Here is a 25,869-nt window from a genome sequence, read left to right on the forward strand (position 1 = left end):
TTCACATTCACTCTCAACTTTCTCCTTTTACACACTCTTCCAAACTCAGTCACCAACTTTTGCAGTTTCTTAGTTGAATCTGCCACCAGTGCTGTATCATCAGCAAACAACAGCTGGCTCACTTCCTAGGCCCTTTAATCACCCACAGACTACATACTCGCCCCTTTCTCCAAGACTCATTCATTTACCTCCCTCAGCACCCCATCCATAAACAAATTAAACAACCCTATATATATATATATATATATATATATATATATATATATATATATATATATATATATATATATATATATGAGACGTTTGAGGACAATGTGTGGTGTGAGGTGGTTTGATCGAGTAAGTAACGTAAGGGTAAGAGAGATGTGTGGAAATAAAAAGAGCGTGGTTGAGAGGGCAGAAGAGGGTGTTTTGAAATGGTTTGGGCACATGGAGAGAATGAGTGAGGAAAGATTGACCAAGAGGATATATGTGTCAGAGGTGGAGGGAACGAGGAGAAGTGGGAGACCAAATTGGAGGTGGAAAGATGGAGTGAAAAAGATTTTGTGTGATCGGGGCCTGAACATGCAGGAGGGTGAAAGGAGGGCAAGTAATAGAGTGAATTGGATCGATGTGGTAGACCAGGGTTGACGTGCTGTCAGTGGGTTGAATCAGGGCATGTGAAGCGTCTGGAAAAGGAAAAATGGAAAGCTGTGTAGGTATGTATATTTGCGTGTGTGGACGTATGTATATACATGTGTATGGGGGTGGGTTGGGCCATTTCTTTCGTCTGTTTCCTTGCGCTACCTCGCAAACGCGGGAGACAGCGACAAAGTATAATAAAAAATAATATAAAATATATATATATATATATATATATATATATATATATATATATATATACACAATATGCAGGAGGGTGAAAGGCGTGCAAGGAATAGAGTGAATTGGAATGATGTGGTATACCAGGGTCGACGTGCTGTCAATGGATTGAACCAGGGCATGTGAAGCATCTGGGGTAAACCATGGAAAGTTCTGTGGGGCCTGGATGTGGAAAGGGAGCTGTGGTTTCGGTGCATTATTACACGACAGCTAGAGACTGAGTGGGAACGAATGTGGCCTTTGTTGTCTTTTCCTAGTGCTACCTCGGGCACATGAGGGGGGAGGGGGTTGTTATTTCATGTGTGGTAGGGTGGCAATGGGAATGAATAAAGGCAGACAGTATGAATTATGTACATGTGTATATATGTATATGTCTGTGTGTGTATATATATGTATACGTTGAGATGTATAGGTATGTATATTTGAGTGTGTGGACGTGTATGTATATACATGTGTATGTGGGTGGGTTGGGCCATTCTTTTGTCTTTTTCCTTGCGCTACCTCGCTAACGCAGGAGACAGCGACAAAGCAAAATAAATAAAAAATAATGTAAGAAATGATCAGGTTATAAATCTGAATATACAAAAGAGGGTGAATGTGTTAGAAATTCAGTGTTTGAGGAAAATATGTGGTGTAAGGATGTTTGAGTAAGAAATGATGAGGTATGAGAATGATATGGGAATAAAAAGCGTATGGATGAGAGAGCTGAAAAGGCTGTGTACTATATGGTTATACAAACAATGAGTAAGGATAGGTTGACAGTGAGGACATATTTGTCAGAAGTGGTAGGAACTTGGAGAAAGGAAAGGGTAGGCTGAACTGGAGACGGAAGCTCAGAGTGGAAAAGGTTTTGAGAACTCAAGGCATGAACATGCAAAAAGTGTGAGACATGCACAAAATAGAATGAATTAGGGTTATGCAGTACACAAGGGGCAACACAGTAAATGGACTGAACTTGGACATGTGAAGTGGCAGACGGAAATGCAGAAAAATGTGTGTGCCTGGTTGTGCACAGAGGGTTGTTGTTTCAGGGCATTATACATGACATACAGTGATTGGATGAGAGTGAATGATGCCACTGCTTTATTTCTTCCTGGCACTACCCAGCTGAAGTAGAAAATGGAAAACAAGTATGAAAAAAAAGAGGAAAACTTATACAGTGATATGTCTTTAATCCAATGATCTATGGTCTATAAACATCTATGGTTTGGAAAAAATCGATTTGGCTACTTCAGCAATATTTCTATAGTTTGGGAAATTGCTAATATCTGTAAACACCAAATACCACCAAACAGCCCTGAAATTCAAGAGGAATGCAATAAAGATGGTGAATTATACCTATAATACTGTAGAAGACCCAGTTGACTGAAAAAATTTGTTTATATCAAGAGAAACTGCACAAGTTAGTAACTGAGTTTGGTAAAGTGTGTGAAAGAAGAAAGCTAAGAGTAAATTTGAATAAGAGGAAGGTTATTAGGTTCAGCAGGGTTGAGGGACAAGTTAATTGAGAGGTAAGTTTGACTAGAGTAAAATTGGAGGGGAAAGCTAAGAGTAAATTTGAATAAGATGAAGGTTATTAGGTTCAGCAGGGTTGAGGGACAAGTTAAATTGGAAGTAAGTTTGAACAGAGAAAAATTGGAGGAAGTGAAGTGTTTTACATATCTGGGAGTGGATTTAGCAGCGGATGGAACCATGGAAGCGGAAGTGAGTCACAGGGTGGGAGAGGGGGCAAAGGTTCTAGGAGCGTTGAAAAATGTGTGGAAGGCGAGAATGTTATCTCGGAGAGCAAAAATGGGTATGTTTGAAGGAACGTTATATAGTTCTGAGGCATGGGCTATAGATTAGGGCTGTGTGGAGGAGGGTGGATGTGTTGGAATGAGATGTTTGAGGACAATATGTGGTGTGAGGTGGTTTGATCGAGTAAGTAATGAAAGGGTAAGGGAGATGTGCGGTAATAAAAAGAGTGTGGTCAAAAGAGCAGAAGGGGGTGTGTTGAAATGGTTTGGTCACATGGAGAGAATGAGTGAGGAAAGATTGACAAAGAGGATATATGTGTAGAGGTAGAGGGAACAAGGAGAAGCAGGAGACCAAATTGGAGGTGGAAGGATGGAGTGAAAAAGATTCTGAGCGATCAGGGCCTGAACATACAGAAGGGTGAAAGGCGTGCAAGGAATACAGTGAATTGGAATGATGTAGTATACCAGGGTCGACATGCTCTCAATGGATTGAACCAGGGCATGTAAAGTGTCTGAGGTAAACCATGGAAAGTTATGCAGGGCCTGGATGTGGAAAGGGAACTGTGGTTTCAGTGCATTACACATGACGTAGAGACTGAGTGTGAACGAATGTGGCCTTTGTTGTCTTTTCCTAGCACTACCTCACGGGGGGAGGGAATGCTATTTCATGTGTGGCAGGGTGGCAACGGAAATGGATGAAGGCAGCAAGTATGAATATGAATGTGTATATATGTACATGTGTGTGTGTATATGTAAGTATACGTTGAAATGTATAGGTATGTATATGTGCGTGTGCGGGTGTTTATGTATATACATGTGTATGTAGGTGGGTTGGGCCATTATTTTGTCTGTTTCCTTGCATTACCTCACTAACGTGGGAGAAAACAATTAAGTAAAATGAAAAAAAAAATAATCAACAGTTTACTGCTTTTCTGTAAATATTTTTCATGAAATGGTAACATGATCTCCATACTTTCTGTTTTCTAGAAAATAAGTATTTTTCAAGACAAAACAGTATCTCTCCCAGGAAGCAAAAGAAAGTCATATAAGAATAATATAACAACCAAGAAACAGTCCTCCCCTTATCCAGGAAGAAATAACAGGCTACCAAGTAGTGTACTGTTAAAAGTGTGGTGAGCACTACACTGTCTGGTGAAGGCATGCCATGCTTGGCAGAAGTTATTTCTTTATTTGTTAGCGCAAACTACATTTCCTATTAATGCCTCATATATAAATATTGTTCCATATGTCTCCACTGCTTATGAAGATGTGTATGTATTTCCATTATAGCACTCATTGTGTGGTGTTTGGTGAGATTTGTTGTTTAGGGAGATAACAACTGGAAGATGTTCCTTACATTTCACAACAAACATAATCTAACACAATGATTACCAATTAGGATACATCTATACTCTTTCCCAACTCATTTCTCTCAATAGTTAATGCATAGCATGTATTCTGTTGTTGCACGAATGACTTGAAAACTGTTGGAATTGAGTTAATACACAAAGAGACATGATTTTGATTCATTATACATACAGTGCCCTTCAAAAATTGATGCCAGATTTTTCTGTTGTTAATTAATGCATTATCATTACATTAAGCTGTAATGTATCTTAACCGATATCAACATTCACTATACGCTTTATCTTAGGTCATAAAGTTAAGAGACTAATAAGCATGGACTTCCTATTGTAAGCATTCAATAAAATTTTCAACTTTTTCAATTACATATAGTGCAAACATTGAAGAGTTTGTGTGGCATTCATCTGTCTGAGCATCCCAATTCAATGTGAACAAACATAGCATTCTAGTCCCTCCATGCTCATTCCCATTGAGTGAGAGCTAAATACTGAAGATGTACTTCTGGTTAACGGTACTATAGTGCTGCTAAAACGAGTGAATGCCCAGCATTATGGGTAAGAAAAGCTCAGCATCTAGTGTAGTAATAATGGATGTATCAATCTGACAAAAGATACAACAGTAGATGACAGTAATGCAATAAAGCAAAACGATAGTGATATCAGAAAAGCACTTACATTTGCCATATGTGACACACAGATTGGCATATGTGAGAAAATCCCCATTAAATAAAATGAGGTCTTTTGGAAACATTGGCTTCATTTAATGATTTCACTTAGGGCAACACTTTTCAGGAATACATCCAGTACATTACACAAGGAGTCTGTGAATTATATGACTGCATTCTCTTACTAGAATTAGCTTGCATTTTCACACTTTATTCTTTGTTAAACCATCAGAATCCTTGCAAATGCTCATTATCTATACTTAGGAAAAATCACTAGTTCAGCAACTGCTTGGTCCCAATCATGCTGAACTAAAGATATTTCACAGTATATATAAAAATTTTCAGGTGTTACTATATTCTGCCTGCATGATGTTGCACTGCAAGTGAAAATACCCCTTTGGTGAGGTTGTTTCATTATGAACAAATGGAGTATAATATCACTCTTCACTCTAAAGGAATCTATCTCCTCCCTGCTAATGATTGTAATGCAGCCTTGAAGCTGTGTAAAATGGGTTCCTGGATTTATATTATTAAAAAACATCATTTTTCATACCAGAGCACCATGACACTACCTGGGTGGCACCCAACATGCACCACTACATCACATACACAGAATACTGGCATGCCCAAACAGTGTCTCCACCACCAAAGAAATCTACCATCGATCTCTCAACCCCTGACAGACAACCATGAGTAATTGGGTTTTCTATATCTAGGTTCTACTTCTTTGACAAGACAGGACTGGAAGCATGTGAACTTCAATTCTATGTTGTAAGCAGTACAGAGTTTCATGACCAGTACAGTTACAAGGTTTAAATTCTAATCAGTCACTAATCTTTTACACACACTGTAGAAGTAATACTGTATAACAGAAAATATTTCAGAAACAGACAAAAAATTATTTAAAAAGATTTAAAAAAACAGAGCACTTTCTTATTATGAATCATGCCATATGCAAGGAATAAATTAGGTTCAAATAAATTATGGGTAATATAACGACTTCTGCAGCTCAAATAGTTGAAGAATCAAAGAGCACTTTGAGCAACATGATCTTGACTTTCAAAAGTTTTGTTGATTTCATCATCTTCCCAGTTCTGGCAATGTGGAGCCCAAATTTCAGCTGCTCCCCTGTAAAAAGGAATAACTTTTTAGTGATAATCTAGGTATCTGAGTTAAAAAATCAATATAAATCCCATGAGTCTTTTTCAGTTACAAATTCTCTTCTTTTAGTCAGCAATCAGGCTGTCAAAAGAATAAGCTGTTTCCTTTGCATCTAGCACAGATATCCTAAACAATACAACTTTTCTTTCCTACATAAATGAGTTAGCTGTGATAAATCATATATCCCATGTGTTACACAGGAAAAATTCTAAACAAAAGTAAACACCATATACCGACTGAACTAAAAGCATCCATCAAAAGGAAAAGGAGGAAGTCGAGTGTAAATGCGAATAAAAGCAAGGTTATTAGGTTTAGCAAAGTTGAGAAATGGGTTAGTTGGGGTGTGTGTTTGAATGGGGAAAACTTAGTGGAGTGAAGTGTTTTAGGTACCCAAAAGTGGATATGCAAGCTATAATATACCAGAACAGCAGTGTCAGTATCCCATCCTTGCCTTCATGTAAATAAAGTACAGTTTTCACATGAAGTTCATTTGAAAATCCTACAAACAATAAAACTCCATGATTATTAAATGGGAATTTGGAGGATAGTAACAGAGATTCAAAGAACAACACCTACTTGTTTGCAGCTTATAGTTTCATTACTGTCATTCTTCAGTTTTTCCTGGCTCACTGTAACACAATCATGGGAAATTTCATTGTTCTATATAGTTCTTCCCAAGCTTTGTTATATTTAGTTTTATATAGCAACAAACATGGAATGGGTAAAACAAGCCCTAATCATGGCCAATTTATGTAAAAAGGAAACAGAGTAAGAAAAAGCATAAAGAAATTAATTAGAGTTCTTTAGGTGTCAATGTACCTGCCTCTTAAAGGTATAACAGTTACAGGAAGACAGGAGGAAAAGAGTAACATATCTTCACTATTCAAGGAAAGGAGGTATCGTAATGGTCTATCCTACTCTGGAACATCTCCATAATGAAGCTATGAGAAGCATCATCTATCTGCAAAACACAAGTCCAAGCCCTGGTGGCAGGGACACATACCTCATAAGAGATATGGCCAAAACAATACCTGTAAAATAGGGAGAGGGAGGCAACATCACACTGCACAGTGGGGGATGCCTAAAGAGAAATGACACCTGAGGAATTAATAAGACAGAAGGTTTTTGATTCCAATCTAATGAATGAAGAGGGTGGAAGAGGAGCCATTCCAAATATGTGAGCAGTAACCTATAATGGGATAAATAAGACCCATTTACATATGATATAGTGTAGCTGCAACAGGGAAAATAATTACAGCTCGTATACAACATCCCTAGCTTTTGGGAAACAGATTTTGTAATGCTGATTATAGGGGTTTTCAGGATAGTGTGGAAGTATGGTAATATCCAACACATTATGTTCTCACAGGGATGAATCATGGTTTTATCCGAAACTGAAGAGGGAAATGAGTGACAGTAAAAGACACAAGCAGATATTGTATTTCACCACTACTAGAAGATTCAGACCCTCTACTGAACTTTGGACTCAGAATTACACTGAGGAGATGCTCCAAAAACAACAAACATTTACTGTGTTTTCTCAGGGATTGATAGAATGGCATTGTTTAGTGATATAACCATTAGTCCCCATCATTTTCCTCTTCATATGTCCCATATAATTGGCACAATCTTCCCACTCAACCCTAACATATTTTCCCCAAAACATATCACTGTAGCAGCTAACAATTTCTATCATGCCTACAAAAAGGATGAATTTTTGGCAACTGTGAATGGAGGTTAGTCATCATGTGTCTGACAACTACCCTCATGTGTCTATAAACAAAAGACGGACAGCACTAGTTTTCTAGAGTATAAAATGGGGATGGGGTTGTTAGGGAGGTGAATGCAAGAGTTTTGGAAAGAGGGGCAAGTATGCAGTCTGTTGTGGATGAGAGAGCTTGGGAAGTGAGTCAGTTGTTGTTCGCTGATGATACAGCGCTGGTGGCTGATTCATGTGAGAAACTACAGAAGCTGGTGACGGAGTTTGGTAAAGTGTGTGAAAGATGAAAGTTGAGAGTAAATGTGAATAAGAGCAAGGTTATTAGGTGCACTCGGGTTGAGGGTCAAGTCAATTGGGAGGTAAGATTGAATGGAGAAAAACTGGAGGAAGTGAAGTGTTTTAGATATCTGGGAGTGGATTTGGCAGCGGATGGAACCATGGAAGTGGAGGTGAATCATAGGGTGGGGGAGGGGGCGAAAATTCTGGGAGCCTTGAAGAATGTGTGGAAGTCGAGAACGTTATCTCGGAAAGCAAAAATGGGTATGTTTGAAGGAATAGTGGTTCCAACAATGTTGTATGGTTGCGAGGCGTGGGCTATGGATAGAGTTGTGCGCAGGAGGGTGGATGTGCAGGAAATGAGATGTTTGAGGGCAATATGTGGTGTGAGGTGGTTTGATCAAGTAAGTAATAATAGGGTAAGAGAGATGTGTGGCAATAAAAAGAGTGTGGTTGAGAGAGCAGAAGAGGGTGTTTTGAAATGGTTTGGTCACACAGAGAGAATGAGAGGAAAGATTGACAAAAAGGATATATGTGTCAGAGGTGGAGGGAACGAGGAGAAGTGGGAGACCAAATTGGAGGTGGAAAGATGGAGTGAAAAAGATTTTGAGTGATCGGGGCCTGAACATTCAGGAGGGTGAAAGGCATGCAAGGAATAGAGTGAATTGGAACGATGTGGTATACCGGGGTCGACGTGCTGTCAATGAATTGAACCAGGGCATGTGAAGCATCTGGGGTAAACCATGGAAAGTTCTGTGGGGCCTGGATGTGGAAAGGGAGCTGTGGTTTCGGTGCATTATTACATGACAGCTAGAGACTGAATGTGAACGAATGGGGCCTTTGTTGTCTTTTCCTAGCGCTACCTCGCACACATGAGGGGGGAGGGGGTTGTTATTTCATGTGTGGCGAGGTGGCGATGGGAATGAATAAAGGCAGACAGTATGCATTATGTACATGTGTATATATGTATATGTTTGTGTGTGTATATATATGTATACGTTGAGATGAAGAGGTATGTATATTTGCGTGTGTGGACGTGTATGTATATACATGTGTATGTGGGTGGGTTGAGCCATTCTTTCGTTTGTCTCCTTGTGCTACCTTGCTAACGTGGGAGACAGCGACAAAGCAAAATAATAATAACAATAAAACTTAGTATAATACTTTCCCAAAAACAAATCACCCCAGCAGTCAGCAATTTCTATCCTGCCAAGGAAATGGACACTTTACACATTACAGTGTATAAAAAAGGAACTATTTTTGTATTACTAGGTTCATAATAGCACTTTTGAGCGATTTTATTGTTCTAATACAGCAGTTCTTTTGTAGCAATTTGCTGGTCACTTCCTGGCAAGTTTACCCTAGTATTGATTGGTTTTCCTCCAACTTTGGTTGCTACTGTAGAATCCAAACTACTTTTATTATGAATATTTTGTTATTGTACCTTTAAACATAAAGTTGGGGGTAATACTAATTTTTTGTATTTCTTAATTTGCATTGCATTTAGGCACTTTTGTGGGAATTCACCTTCATTCTCATACTGTAGTGTTCACCTAGTTGAACTGATCATGGGAAACCACAGAACAGTCAACAGGACTTGGTCTGAATGGGGGCTTTGGTTTTAGTTCCTTATACATAAGAACTAAAGAGTGGATATAGGCAAATGAGGCTTCCTTCATTTGTTCCAGGATTAACAAAAAACTTAGCTTTCTGCAGATCTCTTCATAGTGAGTATAACTTTGCAGCCATTTTAACCCTTTTGCTGCATCAAGCATACATACCCACTCACACATATTTCTGTTAACTATGACAATCAGACTTGTCCCATGGCTTCAGAAAACTCTTCTTTGTATCAAAACAAGTGGAAATGCCATCTACATCCTTGAAAAGCCCACCACACCATGCTTGCTACCATCTATAAGTAACTTTACATTTAATGTTTGTATAAAACCATAATGTGACCGAACACAGAGTGAGCAGATGTCTCATTTTCTGGGTTTTGGGGTTGATTTTTTTGGTTTATTGTATGTTATATCTTACAGATACATTCAGCCTCAAAGTATCTATCCTTTGATATACAATTATATGCCTGAAAGTTTCTAATAAACTGCTAAAATACCTATATATTTCAGTGCTTATGGAATTTGCATTCAGTTTTCTTCATTTAGTCCACATATATGATGTATTACCTTGGATTCTTATTTTTGGCAAATACAAAAATCTATCGCAGATGGCATGGATGCTGTTGTGCATAATCTGAAGTCTCTGGATCACTATCTATGTCTCCACTTATATATTGGATTTGAGCCACTCATGTTAATTCTTCTCATAATAGCTCAACTAAAACAAATCATTCTAAAATCTTAGGACTTATGCAATAGCAGTATTGGCAGTCTTAACAGATTTCTGGAAAGCTAACAGTGTTACAAGAAATTTACATAAATGATGCAAGGGCAGAACATTAAGGTGACATCCATTACTGCTGAATTTCATCTTACATTTATCAAAAAAGTACTGCTTGTCCCAACTGCAGTCTATCTATCTATCTATCTATCTATCTCCCATCATGGGATGGCCGTGGCAAAAGAGTCTACTTTATCCCTGTCCCCACATGCCTCCCTTGCATAAACCCTTCCACGTATACTTCCTCTGTTTCTCTCCCTCCAGTATTCCTCCACCCTATTTGCTCATGTGACAGGTGGTCTTCCACTCACACCACCCCCTTCAATCATACTACCATACACTCTGCTTGTAAATCCTCCCATAATCCTCTCTTCACTTCCATATTTACACCTCTACCCTTTATCATCCTATTAAGGGATCCAACGACTCTTGTACCCTACACTGCTCTCTCCCTTATCTCCACACTTACCCAAGACAGCTACCAGATGCTTAAATTCCCTCACTACCAGTCTTTTTCCCCCCATATCCACAGCACAATCTAGTACACTTTCTTCTTTCACTCCATATGATTTTGCAAAATCCACACTTTCCCTCCACTTCCTTTCAAACACCATTACTTTACTTTTACTTGCATTTACCCTCAATCTCCTCCACTTACACACATCATAAAACACACACAACCTTCTGCAGCTTCTCTTCACTCTCAACACAGTATCATCTGCAAACAGGCTTGCCACAAGCTACCATATCTCTGCCACACTTCATCTCTGCACCCCTTTTCCTTAATTTTGCTTTCATCTCTCTTATCACTAAATCCATATATATATTAAAAAGCCACAGTGACATCACATAACCCTACCTCACACCTACATGTATCCCAAAACCTTCACACAGCTCTCCATCTACTCTTACAAATGCATTTGCTCCTCTATAGAAGGCTTCTACACCATCCAACAATTTCCCCCTATACCATATATCCTTAATGCATCCCACAAAGCATTCCACTCAACTCTGTCATACACTTTCTCCAGATCTATAAAAGCTGCATGCAACTTCTTATCTTTCGCTAAATACTTTTCCACTGGTCATTTTACTGCAAAATTCTGATCCACACATCCCCTACCTTTCCTAAAATCTCCCTTGTTCTTCACTTACTCTACATTCAATCACTTCCCTCACTATGTCAATTAAAGTTCTTGCATACACTTTTCCTGGTGTGCTAAACAGACTTAATCCCCTATAATTGCTACATACATCCTTGGCACCTTTTCCTTTGAATAAAGGAATAACAATAACTTTCACCCAATCCTCAGGCACAACCTTCTGTTTCCATGCATGCACTCTATCACACTTTCTCCTCCATATTTCAGCATTTCTGCCATAATTCCATCCACTCCAGGTGCCTTTCCTACCTTCAGCCTCATTACTGCCCTTCTTACCTCCCTCTTAGTTATAGGCCCCTGCACTTATATCCTCTTCCTTCCCTCCTCCACACCCATGCATATAACAACCGCTGCCTCCCCTTCTACATTCATCAGATCTTCAAAATACTTTTCCCATCTCCCTTTCACTTCCTCCTTTAGATTCAGGAATTCCCCTTCCTTACTTCTTACAGTAACATTTCCATTCTTACATCCACCTATTTCCTTTTTCACCTCCTTCCAGTATAGTTCTTATTATCCCGAAACTTTTCACTTTCTTCCAAAATCTCCATCTACTCTGTCTTTGTTTTTCTCTATTAGCTTCTTAACATTCCACTTACCTATTTCATTTTCTTCCCTCCTCCTTTGCTGAACTTCCACAGGTACATTCCTACTCAGCAATCTACTATATGCCTTTTTCTTCTCTTCCACAGCATTTCCAATCTCTTCTGTCCACCACGTATTGCCCTTTTTATTCCTGTATCTCACTACCTTGTATCCAACAAATGATTCTACAATCCACAAGTATTTCTCTAAATACTTGAAACACCTCATTCACACATGACTGCATTCCTATATTCACTGCAATTCCATCTAAGTTTTCAGTTACTACTCCCTATATTTTTCCTGATTCATCTTGCTTACTAACACTTTTACTTCACCATTCTTTCTTACACCATACCTCCACTTCTCCCTCATCATCTTAGCTGAAAAAAGAAGTTTGCAAGAGATAAATCCCTCTCAGCAAAAATATCGACAAGATAGCTTGCATTCTCATTTACTCCAGGCCTTCCCCATTTACCAACTATCTCACCAATTCCATCATATCCCACTTTCATATTCATATCATCCAATACGACCACATTTTTCTCATTCTCAAAACCATTTATACAGTCATTCTGATTCTTACAGAAAAGCTTCATTTCATCCTTATCTTGTACAGTCTTCATATTCACAGGCACATATACATATACCCATGCATACTTCACAATCCCAATCTTTCCTTTCATTCACACTTTTCTTGATCCATATCATTCAATGCTCTGTAACGCCCTCCCATACTCTTGGTGATAGTAGAATTACACATCCTTCTTTTCCTCTTCCCCAATAATTTTCACTCATTCCTGTCCACACAACACCTCCTTCCATGCCCTTCCAGAACTTGCATTCATCATTTCCATTTGCATTCCACACACCCTGTCCAAGGATATGGGTTTCCCCAATCCCTAGCACATCCATGCTACAACTTTACACCTCTCCACAATCTCACTCCTTTTATTATCCCCAATTATCCCATTCACATTCAGTGTCATTACCCTCAATCACTCATTCCTTTCAACCCTTGACATAACTGGTAGACTCCAGTGCCACTTCTTAGCCTTTTGTGCCTCACCCTTGAAAGGTTACGGGCAGAAGGCAACTTCAGTACAGTGTCTCCAGAGGTAGTGAGGCTCAAAAATTTTCAAAACTAAAAGTAACAGCACACCTATAGTGTTTCTCCAAATTTAAAACTTTTGCCCTGATGTAACTGGGTAATACCTACCCCCTTAGTTCCACCCCTAAGGGGTGTACTGAGGAGGTTACCATGAGATGATGGGGTGTGACTTGGCTACTCCAGTAAAAGTAGAGTACCCCTCAAGGTGCTGAAAGTTAATACTTTTCCCAATTTCGAGCTGCTTTACTTTACACAGTAGCAGCACCCCCTACTTCTCTGGTTACAATACATTTTTAAAGGCGATACACAGCTAAGGTTTGTTGTGGGTACAGATATATGATACTCTTACGGTGAAATCATTGTACATCTAGTTGCTGAGACTAGTGTTTCTAACAGTGTGAGCACTAGCAACCAACCTCATTGGGCTTCAGGCTATCTTGAAGGAAGGATTTTTTTTTTTTTTTTTTTTTTAACATCTAACTGGCTGGCATTTCATTTTGGAAATTTTACTTCTGAGTGCAGTATTTCTTCCACATGTACTCTAAGATGGTTGGGTCTTACATTTTTAAGAAAGAGAAAGCATGAACTCTTGCCTGGTAGCAAAAATGTGAGACTTCTATGTGCCAAGAATGCACAATCAGGTGGCTGCTCCCTGCAACACCTTGTCAGTACCTTGCCTCATTCAGGAAATAAAAACCCTATGGACCCAAAATATGTACAAAATGGACATAAAATACTTCAGGAACCCTACCAATTCCATGCCCAGAACATCAGCAGGTGGTAATTAAGGTCAAAGGATAGATAACAAAGTACTGAAATCTAGGTGTGATATTGCCTTTGAAAATGTATGAGGAGGCAGACAAAGTTTATTGTGGACACTATATATATCTTGTAAATTCATAGGCCTGCTAGTTTCTCAGATGTCCATTTTTTCTATGTTTTAACTGGCAGTAAAGGATTAGGTCACATCAAGTACTGATAAAGCATAGTAAATGACAAAAACTGGCTAAATATGGGAAAGAAATGATTCAAAGAGAGAATATATAACTAAAAGATTGGCTTACAAGAGAATCATATTCTTTTGTTGTTGATTTAAGTATACTATATGATTTTGTGCCTGCTGACATTTTGTGAAAAGGTAAGTGTATTCAAGCTCTCATATTGAAAATAAGTCAGGAAAGAAACTATAAATATATATATATATTTTTCTTTTTCTTTTTGCTTTGTCGCTGTCTCCCGCGTTTGCGAGGTAGCGCAAGGAAACAGACGAAAGAAATGGCCCAACCCACCCCCATACACATGTATATACATACGTCCACACACGCAAATATACATACCTACACAGCTTTCCATGGTTTACCCCAGACGCTTCACGTGCCCTGATTCAATCCACTGACAGCACGTCAACCCTGGTATACCACATCGCTCCAATTCACTCTATTCCTTGCCCTCCTTTCACCCTCCTGCATGTTCAGGCCCCGATCACACAAAATCTTTTTCACTCCATCTTTCCACCTCTAATTTGGTCTCCCACTTCTTCTCGTTCCCTCCACCTCCGACACATATATCCTCTTGGTCAATCTTTCCTCACTCATTCTCTCCATGTGCCCAAACCATTTCAAAACACCCTCTTCTGCTCTCTCAACCACGCTCTTTTTATTTCCACACATCTCTCTTACCCTTACGTTACTCACTCGATCAAACCACCTCACACCACACATTGTCCTCAAACATCTCATTTCCAGCACATCCATCCTCCTGCGCACAACTCTATCCATAGCCCATGCCTCGCAACCATACAACATTGTTGGAACCACTATTCCCTCAAACATACCCATTTTTGCTTTCCGAGATAATATTCTCGACTTCCACACATTCTTCAAGGCCCCCAGAATTTTCGCCCCCTCCCCCACCCTATGATCCACTTCCGCTTCCATGGTTCCATCCGCTGCCAGATCCACTCCCAGATATCTAAAACACTTTACTTCCTCCAGTTTTTCTCCATTCAAACTCACCTCCCAATTGACTTGATCCTCAACCCTACTGTACCTAATAACCTTGCTCTTATTCACATTTACTCTTAACTTTCTTCTTTCACACACTTTACCAAACTCAGTCACCAGCTTCTGCAGTTTCTCACATGAATCAGCCACCAGCGCTGTATCATCAGCGAACAACAACTGACTCACTTCCCAAGCTCTCTCATCCCCAACAGACTTCATACTTGCCCCTCTTTCCAAAACTCTTGCATTTACCTCCCTAACAACCCCATCCATAAACAAAGTAAACAACCATGGAGACATCACACACCCCTGCCGCAAACCTACATTCACTGAGAACCAATCACTTTCCTCTCTTCCTACACGTACACATGCCTTACATCCTCGATAAAAACTTTTCACTGCTTCTAACAACTTTCCTCCAACACCATATATTCTTAATACCTATATATATATATATATATATATATATATATATTTATTTATTTATTATTATACTTTGTCGCTGTCTCCCGCGTTTGCGAGGTAGTGCAAGGAAACAGACGAAAGAAATGGCCCAACCCCCCCCCATACACATGTATATACATACGTCCACACACGCAAATATACATACCTACACAGTTTTCCATGGTTTACCCCAGACGCTTCACATGCCCTGCTTCAATCCACTGACAACACGTCAACCCCGGTATACCACATCGCTCCAATTCACTCTATTCCTTGCCCTCCTTTCACCCTCCTGCATGTTCAGGCCCCGATCACACAAAATCTTTTTCACTCCATCTTTCCACCTCCAATTTGGTCTCCCTCTTCTCCTAGTTCCCTCCACCTCCGACACATATATCCTCTTGGTCAATCTTTCCTCACTCATCCTCTCCATGTGCCCAAACCACTTTCAAAACACCCTCTTCTGCTCTCTCAACCACGCTCTTTTTATTTCCACACATCTCTCTTACCCTTACGTTACTCACTCGATCAAACCACCTCACACCACACATTGTCCTCAAACATCTCATTTCCAGCACATCCATCCTCCTGTGCACAACTCTATCCATAGTCCATGCCTCGCAACCATACAACATTGTTGGAACCACTATTCCTTCAAACATACCCATTTTTGCTTTCCGAGATAATGTTCTCGACTTCCACACATTCTTCAAGGCCTCCCAGAATTTTCGCCCCCTCCCCCACCCTATGATCCACTTCCGCTTCCATGGTTCCATCCGCTGCCAGATCCACTCCCAGATATCTAAAACACTTCACTTCTTCAGTTTTTCTCCATTCAAACTACCTCCCAATTGACTTGACCCTCAACCCTACTGTACCTAATAACCTTGCTCTTATTCACATTACATCTTAAACTTTATTCTTCAAACTTTACCATAATCATCACATTTCTCAGTTTTTTTTCCATGAATCTACACCAGCGTTATCAGTAGCGAACAAACATGACTATTTCAAGCTTCTAATGCCCAACAGACTTCAACTGCCCCATTTCCAAACTCTTGATACCATAACGCCCATCCATAAACAAATCAAACAACCATGGAGACACAGCTCCATGCGCAAACCTACATTCAATGAAAACCAATCACTTTCCTCTCTTCCTACACGTACACATGCCTTACATCCTCGATAAAAACTTTTCACTGCTTCTAACAACTTGCCTCCCACACCATATATTCTTACATATATATATATTATATATATAATATATATATATATTTATTTTAATTTATTATTATACTTTGTCGCTGTCTCCCGCGTTTGCGAGGTAGTGCAAGGAAACAGACGAAAGAAATGGCCCAACCCCCCCCCCATACACATGTATATACATACGTCCACACACGCAAATATACATACCTACACAGTTTTCCATGGTTTACCCCAGACGCTTCACATGCCCTGCTTCAATCCACTGACAACACGTCAACCCCGGTATACCACATCGCTCCAATTCACTCTATTCCTTGCCCTCCTTTCACCCTCCTGCATGTTCAGGCCCCGATCACACAAAATCTTTTTCACTCCATCTTTCCACCTCCAATTTGGTCTCCCTCTTCTCCTTGTTCCCTCACCTCCGACACATATATCCTCTTGGTCAATCTTTCCTCACTCATCCTCTCCATGTGCCCAAACCACTTCAAAAACACCCTCTTCTGCTCTCTCAACCACGCTCTTTTTATTTCCACACATCTCTCTTACCCTTACGTTACTCACTCGATCAAACCACCTCACACCACACATTGTCCTCAAACATCTCATTTCCAGCACATCCATCCTCCTGCGCACAACTCTATCCATAGTCCATGCCTCGCAACCATACAACATTGTTGGAACCACTATTCCTTCAAACATACCCATTTTTGCTTTCCGAGATAATGTTCTCGACTTCCACACATTCTTCAAGGCCCCCAGGATTTTCGCCCCCTCCCCCACCCTATGATCCACTTCCGCTTCCATGGTTCCATCCGCTGCCAGATCCACTCCCAGATATCTAAAACACTTCACTTCCTCCAGTTTTTCTCCATTCAAACTCACCTCCCAATTGACTTGACCCTCGACCCTACTGTACCTAATAACCTTGCTCTTATTCACATACATATATATATATATATATATATATATATATATATATATATATATTTTTTTTTTTTTTTGCCGCTGTCTCCCGCGTTTGCGAGGTAGCGCAAGGAAACAGACGAAAGAAATGGCCCAACCCACCCCCATACACATGTATATACATACGTCCACACACGCAAATATACATACCTACACAGCTTTCCATGGTTTACCCCAGACGCTTCACATGCCTTGATTCAATCCACTGACAGCACGTCAACCCTGGTATACCACATCGCTCCAATTCACTCTATTCCTTGCCCTCCTTTCACCCTCCTGCATCTTCAGGCCCCGATCACACAAAATCTTTTTCACTCCATCTTTCCACCTCCAATTTGGTCTCCCTCTTCTCCTCGTTCCCTCCACCTCCGACACATATATCCTCTTGGTCAATCTTTCCTCACTCATTCTCTCCATGTGCCCAAACCATTTCAAAACACCCTCTTCTGCTCTCTCAACCACGCTCTTTTTATTTCCACACATCTCTCTTACCCTTACGTTACTTACTCGATCAAACCACCTCACACCACAAGGTTATTAGGTACAGTAGGGTTGAGGGTCAAGTCAATTGGGAGGTGAGTTTGAATGGAGAAAAACTGGAGGAAGTAAAGTGTTTTAGATATCTGGGAGTGGATCTGGCAGCGGATGGAACCATGGAAGCGGAAGTGGATCATAGGATGGGGGAGGGGGCGAAAATTCTGGGAGCCTTGAAGAATGTGTGGAAGTCGAGAACATTATCTCGGAAAGCAAAAATGGGTATGTTTGAAGGAATAGTGGTTCCAACAATGTTGTATGGTTGCGAGGCGTGGGCTATGGATAGAGTGGTGCGCAGGAGGATGGATGTGCTGGAAATGAGATGTTTGAGGACAATGTGTGGTGTGAGGTGGTTTGATCGAGTAAGTAACGTAAGGGTAAGAGAGATGTGTGGAAACAAAAAGAGCGTGGTTGAGAGAGCAGAAGAGGGTGTTTTGAAATGGTTTAGGCACATGGAGAGAATGAGTGAGGAAAGATTGACCAAGAGGATATATGTGTCGGAGGTGGAGGGAACGAGAAGAGGGAGACCAAATTGGAGGTGGAAAGATGGAGTGAAAAAGATTTTGTGTGATCAGGGCCTGAACATGCAGGAGCGTGAAAGGAGGGCAAGGAATAGAGTGAATTGGAGCGATGTGGTATACCGGGGTTGACGTGCTGTCAGTGGATTGAATCAGGGCATGTGAAGCGTCTGGGGTAAACCATGGAAAGCTGTGTAGGTATGTATATTTGCGTGTGTGGACGTATGTATATACATGTTTATGGGGGGGGGTTGGGCCATTTCTTTCGTCTGTTTCCTTGCGCTACCTCGCAAACGCGGGAGACAGCGACAAAGTATAATATAAATAATAATATATATATATATATATATATATATATATATATATGTGTGTGTGTATTATCCCTGGGGGATAGGGGTGAAAGAATACTTCCCACGCATTCCCCGCATGTCGTAGAAGGCGACTAGAGGGGACGGGAGCAGGGGGCCAGAAATCCTCCCCTCCTTGTATTTTTAACTTTCTAAAATGGGAAACAGAAGAAGGAGTCACGCGGGGAGTGCTCATCCTCCTCGAAGGCTCAGACTGGGGTGTCTAAATGTGTAAGGATGTAACCAAGATGTAAAAAAAGGAGAGATAGGTAGTATGTTTGAGGAAAGGAACCTGGATGTTTTGGCTCTGAGTGAAACGAAGCTCAAGGGTAAAGGGGAAGAGTGGTTTGGGAATGTCTTGGGAGTAAAGTCAGGGGTTAGTGAGAGGACAAGAGCAAGGGAAGGAGTAGCAGTACTCCTGAAACAGGAGTTGTGGGAGTATGTGATAGAATGTAAGAAAGTAAATTCTCGATTCATATGGGTAAAACTGAAAGTTGATGGAGAGAGATGGGTGATTATTGGTGCATATGCACCTGGGCATGAGAAGAAAGATCATGAGAGGCAAGTGTTTTGGGAGCATCTGAATGAGTGTGTTAGTGGTTTTGATGCACGAGACCAGGTTATAGTGATGGGTGATTTGAATGCAAAGGTGAGTAATGTGGCAGTTGAGGGAATAATTGGTATACATGGGGTGTTCAGTGTTGTAAATGGAAATGGTGAAGAGCTTGTAGATTTATGTGCTGAAAAAGGACTGGTGATTGGGAATACCTGGTTTAAAAAGCGAGATATACATAAGTATACGTATGTAAGTAGGAGAGATGGCCAGAGAGCGTTATTGGATTACATGTTAATTGACAGGCGCGCGAAAGAGAGACTTTTGGATGTTAATGTGCTGAGAGGTGCAACTGGAGGGATGTCTGATCATTATCTTGTGGAGCCAAAGGTGAAGATTTGTATGGGTTTTCAGAAAAGAAGAGTGAATGTTGGGGTGAAGAGGGTGGTGAGAGTAAGTGAGCTTGGGAAGGAGACTTGTGTGAGGAAGTACCAGGAGAGACTGAGTACAGAATGGAAAAAGGTGAGAACAATGGAAGTAAGGGGAGTGGGGGAGGAATGGGATGTATTTAGGGAATCAGTGATGGATTGCGCAAAAGATGCTTGTGGCATGAGAAGAGTGGGAGGTGGGTTGATTAGAAAGGGTAGTGAGTGGTGGGATGAAGAAGTAAGATTATTAGTGAAAGAGAAGAGAGAGGCATTTGGACGATTTTTGCAGAGAAAAAATGCAATTGAGTGGGAGATGTATAAAAGAAAGAGACAGGAGGTCAAGAGAAAGGTGCAAGAGGTGAAAAAGAGGGCAAATGAGAGTTGGGGTGAGAGAGTATCATTAAATTTTAGGGAGAATAAAAAGATGTTCTGGAAGGAGGTAAAAAAGTGCGTAAGATAAGGGAGCAAATGGGAACTTCAGTGAAGGGCGCAAATGGGGAGGTGATAACAAGTAGTGGTGATGTGAGAAGGAGATGGAGTGAGTATTTTGAAGGTTTGTTGAATGTGTTTGATGATAGAGTGGCAGATATAGGGTGTTTTGGTCGAGGTGGTGTGCAAAGTGAGAGGGTTAGGGAAAATGATTTGGTAAACAGAGAAGAGGTAGTAAAAGCTTTGCAGAAGATGAAAGCCGGCAAGGCAGCAGGTTTGGATGGTATTGCAGTGGAATTTATTAAAAAAGGGGGTGACTGTATTGTTGACTAGTTGGTAAGGTTATTTAATGTATGTATGATTCATGGTGAGGTGCCTGAGGATTGGCAGAATGCATGCATAGTGCCATTGTACAAAGGCAAAGGGGATAGGAGTGAGTGCTCAAATTACAGAGGTATAAGTTTGTTGAGTATTCCTGGTAAATCATATGGGAGGGTATTGACTGAGAGGGTGAAGGCATGTACAGAGCATCAGATTGGGGAAGAGCAGTGTGGTTTCAGAAGTGGTAGAGGATGTGTGGATCAGGTGTTTGCTTTGAAGAATGTATGTGAGAAATACTTAGAAAAGCAAATGGATTTGTATGTAGCATTTATGGATCTGGAGAAGGCATATGATAGAGTTGATAGAGATGCTCTGTGGAAGGTATTAAGAATATATGGTGTGGGAGGCAAGTTGTTAGAGCAGTGAAAAAGTTTTTATCGAGGATGTAAGGCATGTGTACGTGTAGGAAGAGAGGAAAGTGATTGGTTCTCAGTGAATGTAGGTTTGCAGCAGGGGTGTGTGATGTCTCCATGGTTGTTTAATTTGTTTATGGATGGGGTTGTTAGGGAGGTGAATGCAAGAGTTTTTGGAAAGAGGGGCAAGTATGAAGTCTGTTGTGGATGAGAGAGCTTGGGAAGTGAGTCAGTTGTTGTTCGCTGATGATACAGCGCTGGTGGCTGATTCATGTGAGAAACTGCAGAAGCTGGTGACTGAGTTTGGTAAAGTGTGTGAAAGAAGAAAGTTAAGAGTAAATGTGAATAAGAGCAAGGGTTGAGGGTCAAGCCAATTGGGAGCTAAGTTTGAATGGAGAAAAACTGGAGGAAGTAAAGTGTTTTAGATATCTGGGAGTGGATCTGGCAGTGGATGGAACCATGGAAGCGGAAGTGAATCATAGGGTGGGGGAGGGGGCGAAAATCCTGAGAGCCTTGAAGAATGTGTGGAAGTCGAGAACATTATCTCGGAAAGCAAAAATGGGTATGTTTGAAGGAATAGTGGTTCCAACAATGTTGTATGGTTGCGAGGCGTGGGCTATGGATAGAGTTGTGCGCAGGAGGGTGCATGTGCTGGAAATGAGATGTTTGAGGACAATGTGTGGTGTGAGGTGGTTTGATCGAGTAAGTAATGTAAGGGTAAGAGAGATGTGTGGAAATAAAAAGAGCGTGGTTGAGAGAGCAGAAGAGGGTGTTTTGAAATGGTTTGGCCACATGGAGAGAATGAGTGAGGAAAGATTGACCAAGAGGATATGCATGTCGGAGGTTTAGGGAACGAGGAGAAGTGGGAGACCAAACTGGATGTAGAAAGATGGAGTGAAAAAGACTTTGTGTGATCGGGGCCTGAACATGCAGGAGGGTGAAAGGAGGGCAAAGAATAGAGTGAATTGGATCGATGTGGTATACCGGGTTTGACGTTGAATCAGGGCATGTGAAGCGTCTGGGGTAAACCATGGAAAGTTGTACGGGGCCTGGATGTGGAAAGGGAGCTGTGGTTTCAGGCATTATTGCATGACAGCTAGAGACTGAGTGTGAACAAATGGGGCCTTCGTTGTCTTTTCCTAGTGCTACCTCGCACACATGAGGGGGAGGGGGATGGTATTCCATGTGTGGCGAGGTGGCAATGGGAATGAATAAAGGCAGACAGTGTGAATTGTGTGCATGGGTATATATGTATGTGTCTGTGTGTGTATATATATGTGTACACTGAGATGTATAGGTATGTATATTTGCGTGTGTGGACGTGTATGTAAATACATTGTGTATGGGGGTGGGTTGGGCCATTTCTTTCGTCTGTTTCCTTGCACTACCTCGCAAACGCGGGAGACAGCGACAAAGCACAATAAATAAAAGCAAATAAATATATATATATATATATATATATATATATATATATGTATATATGTCCAGTTAAAAGTTACTGGTATATCAACTGACTAATTGTGATACTTATATCAGGAAACTAGTTCCATATATTGCAGCTTGCATTAACTTTTCTACAGTCACATATTAATCAATAAAAACACAGAGTTGACCAGTATTGCTTACAAGAGGTATTTGCTTCATGATCTCAAATGACATGCTTACACTCATTTCTACTAGAAAATAATGCCTCTGACATTAACTCTAATACACACAGAATGAAGACCGAAGATTTTCATCTTCCTTTGTGCAAGATAAATGAACATCAGTTCAACATTCTGTGGCGTAAGGAACATTAGAAGAGTGACCTGCTTCATAAAAATCTGGAAATGGAAACCAAAGTGATCAACACTTTTTTATAATCATTTTGAAAATCTGTATATTTGCTCTCGAGTATGGTACTGGAAGCATTAACAGAATATGCAAGACTGTGGTTACTCCAAGAAAGAGAGGTCACCTGTGAGGTTAGATTACTGGAGTACAATCTCCTTAAGAACTTCTCACTCTAAGAGAGTCCATCCATTTCTTACTATTGATTGTACCACATCCTTGAATCTAGAGGAACTCCAGGAGAGAACTTCCTGGGCTTATATAAAAGTAATAAAGTAATAGTATTGATAATAATGATAATATAAAGTGTGTGAAAGAAGAAAGCTAAATGTGAATAAGAGCAAGGTTATTAGGATCAATAGGGTTGAGGGACATGTTAATTGAGAGGTATGTTTGAATGGAGCAAAACTGGAGGAAGTGAAGTGTTTTAGATATATGAGAGTGGATTTAGCAGCGGATGGAACCATGGAAGTGGAAGTGTGTCACAGGGTGGGGGAGGGGGACGAAGGTACTAGGAGTGTTGAAGAATGTGTGGAAGGAGAGAACGTTATCTCAGAGAGTAAAAATGGGTATGTTTGAAGGAATAGTGGTTCCAATAATGTTATATGCTTGCGAGGCATGGGCTATAGATAGGGTTGTGTGGAGGAGGGTGGATATGTTGGAAATGAAATGTTTGAGGACGATATGTGGTGTGAGGTGGTTTGATCGAGTAAGTAATGAAAGGGTAAGAGGGATGTGTAGTAATAAAAAGAGTGTGGTTCAGAGAGCAGAAGAGGGTGTACTGAAATGGTTTGGTCACACGGAGAGAATGAGCGAGGAAAGACTGACAAAGAATACATGTGTCAGAGGTAGAGGGAATGAGAAGTGGGAGACCAAACTGGAGGTGGAAGGATGGAGTGAAAAAGATTTTGATCAATTGGGGCCTGAACATACAGGAGGGTGAAAGGCTTGCAAGGAACAGAGGGAACTGGAACGATGTGGTATATCATGGTCAATGTGCTGTCGATGGATTGAACCAGGGCATGTGAAGCATCTGGGGTAAACCATGGAAAGTTTTGTGGGGCCTGAAAGTGGAAAGGAAGCTGTGGTTTCGGTGCATTACATATAACAGCTAGAGACTGAGTGTGAACGAATGTGGCCTTTTTTGTCTTTTCCTAGTGCTACCTTGCGTGCGCATGGGAGGAGAGGGTGCCATTTCATGTGTGGCGGGGTGGTGACGGGAATGAATAATATATGTCTGTGTATGTATATATATGTATATGTTGAAATGTATAGGTATGTATATGTGCATGTGTGGACATGTATGTATGTATATACATGTGTGTGTGGTGGGTTGGGCCATTCTTTTGTTTGTTTCCTTGCGCTACCTTGCTAACGCGGGAGACAGCGACAAAGTATAATAATATAAAAATATAAATAAATATATCTATATGTGTGTGTGTGTGTGTGTGTGTGTGTGTGTGTGTGTGTGTGCGCCACTCTTCTTATGTTTCCTGGCACGACCTCGCTGACACAGGGAAAAGGCAATCAAGTATAATAAATATTAATGAATACAATATAAGTTGGTAAGGATATTTAATGCATGTATGACTCATGGTGGGGTGCCTGAGGATTGGCAGAATGCATACATAGTGCCATTGAACAAAGGCAAAGGGGATAAAGGTGAGTGCTCAAATTACAGAGGTATAAGTTTGTTGAGTATTCCTGGGAAACTATATGGGAGGGTATTGATTGAGAGGGTTAAAGCATGTACAGAGCATCAGATTGGGGAAGAGCAGTGTGGTTTCAGAAGTGGTAGAGGATGTGTGGATCAGGTATTTGCTTTGAAGAATGTACGTGAGAAATACATAGAAAAGCAAATGGATTTGTATGAAGCATTTATGGTTCTGGAGAAGGCATATGACAGAGTTGATAGAGATGCTGTGTGGAAAGTGTTAAGAATATATGGTGTAGGAGGCAAGTTGCTAGAAGCATTGAAAAGTTTTTATCGAAAATGTAAGGCAAGTGTACGAGTAGGAAGACAGGAAAGTAATTGGTTCTCAGTGAATGTAGGCTTGTGGCAGGGATGCGTGATGTCTCAAAGGTTGTTTAATTTGTTTGTGGATGGGGTTGTTAGGGAGGTGAATGCAAGAGTTTTGGAGAAAGGGGCAAGCATACAGTCTGTAGTCTGTTGTGGATGAGAGGGCTTGGGAAGTGAGTCAGTTGTTGTTCGCTGATGATACAGCGCTGGTGGCTGATTCGAGTGAGAAACTGCAGAAGCTGGTGAGTAAATATGAATAAGAGCCAGGTTATTAGGTACAGTAGGGTTGAGGGACAAGTCAATTGGGAAATTAGTTTGAATGGAGAAACACTGGAGGAAGTGAAGTGTTTTAGATATCTGGGAGTGGATTTGGCAGCGGATGGAACCATGGAAGCGGAGGTGAGTCACAGGGTGGAGGGAGGGGGCAAAAGTTCTGCTAGCATTGAAAAATGAGTGAAAGGCGAGAACATTATCTCGGAAAGCAAAAATGGGTATGTTTGAACGAATAGTGGTCCCAACAATGTTATACAGTTGCGAGGAGTGGGCTATAGATAGTGTTGTGCGGCGGAGGGTGGATATGTTGGAAATGAGATGTTTGAGGACAATATGCGCTGTGAGGTGGTTTGATCAAGTAAGTAATGAAAGGGTAAGAGAAATGTGTGGTAATAAAAAGAGTGTGGTTGAGAAAGCAGAAAAGGGTGTATTGAAATGGTTTGGTCACATGGAGAGAATGAGTGAGGAAATATTGACCAAGAGGATATATGGGTCAGAGGTGGAGGGAACGAGGAGAAGTGGGAGACCAAACTGGAGGT

General features: G+C 40.7%; 1 protein-coding gene across 1 annotated transcript in view; it reads right to left on the minus strand.

Moving 5' to 3' along the window:
- Positions 1 to 867: 867 nt before the first annotated feature.
- Positions 868 to 25,869, minus strand: part of LOC139759025 (transmembrane protein 62-like) — a 163,448-nt gene continuing 138,446 nt past the window's right edge. Inside the window, exon 16 of the mRNA XM_071680919.1 lies at positions 868 to 5,754. Within this exon, the coding sequence (XP_071537020.1) occupies positions 5,652 to 5,754 (103 nt within the window). The 3' untranslated portion in view covers positions 868 to 5,651. The remainder of the gene's footprint in view (positions 5,755 to 25,869) is intronic.

Source organism: Panulirus ornatus, chromosome 32 (genome assembly GCF_036320965.1).
Source record: "Panulirus ornatus isolate Po-2019 chromosome 32, ASM3632096v1, whole genome shotgun sequence".
Classification (NCBI taxonomy): Eukaryota; Metazoa; Arthropoda; class Malacostraca; order Decapoda; family Palinuridae; genus Panulirus; species Panulirus ornatus.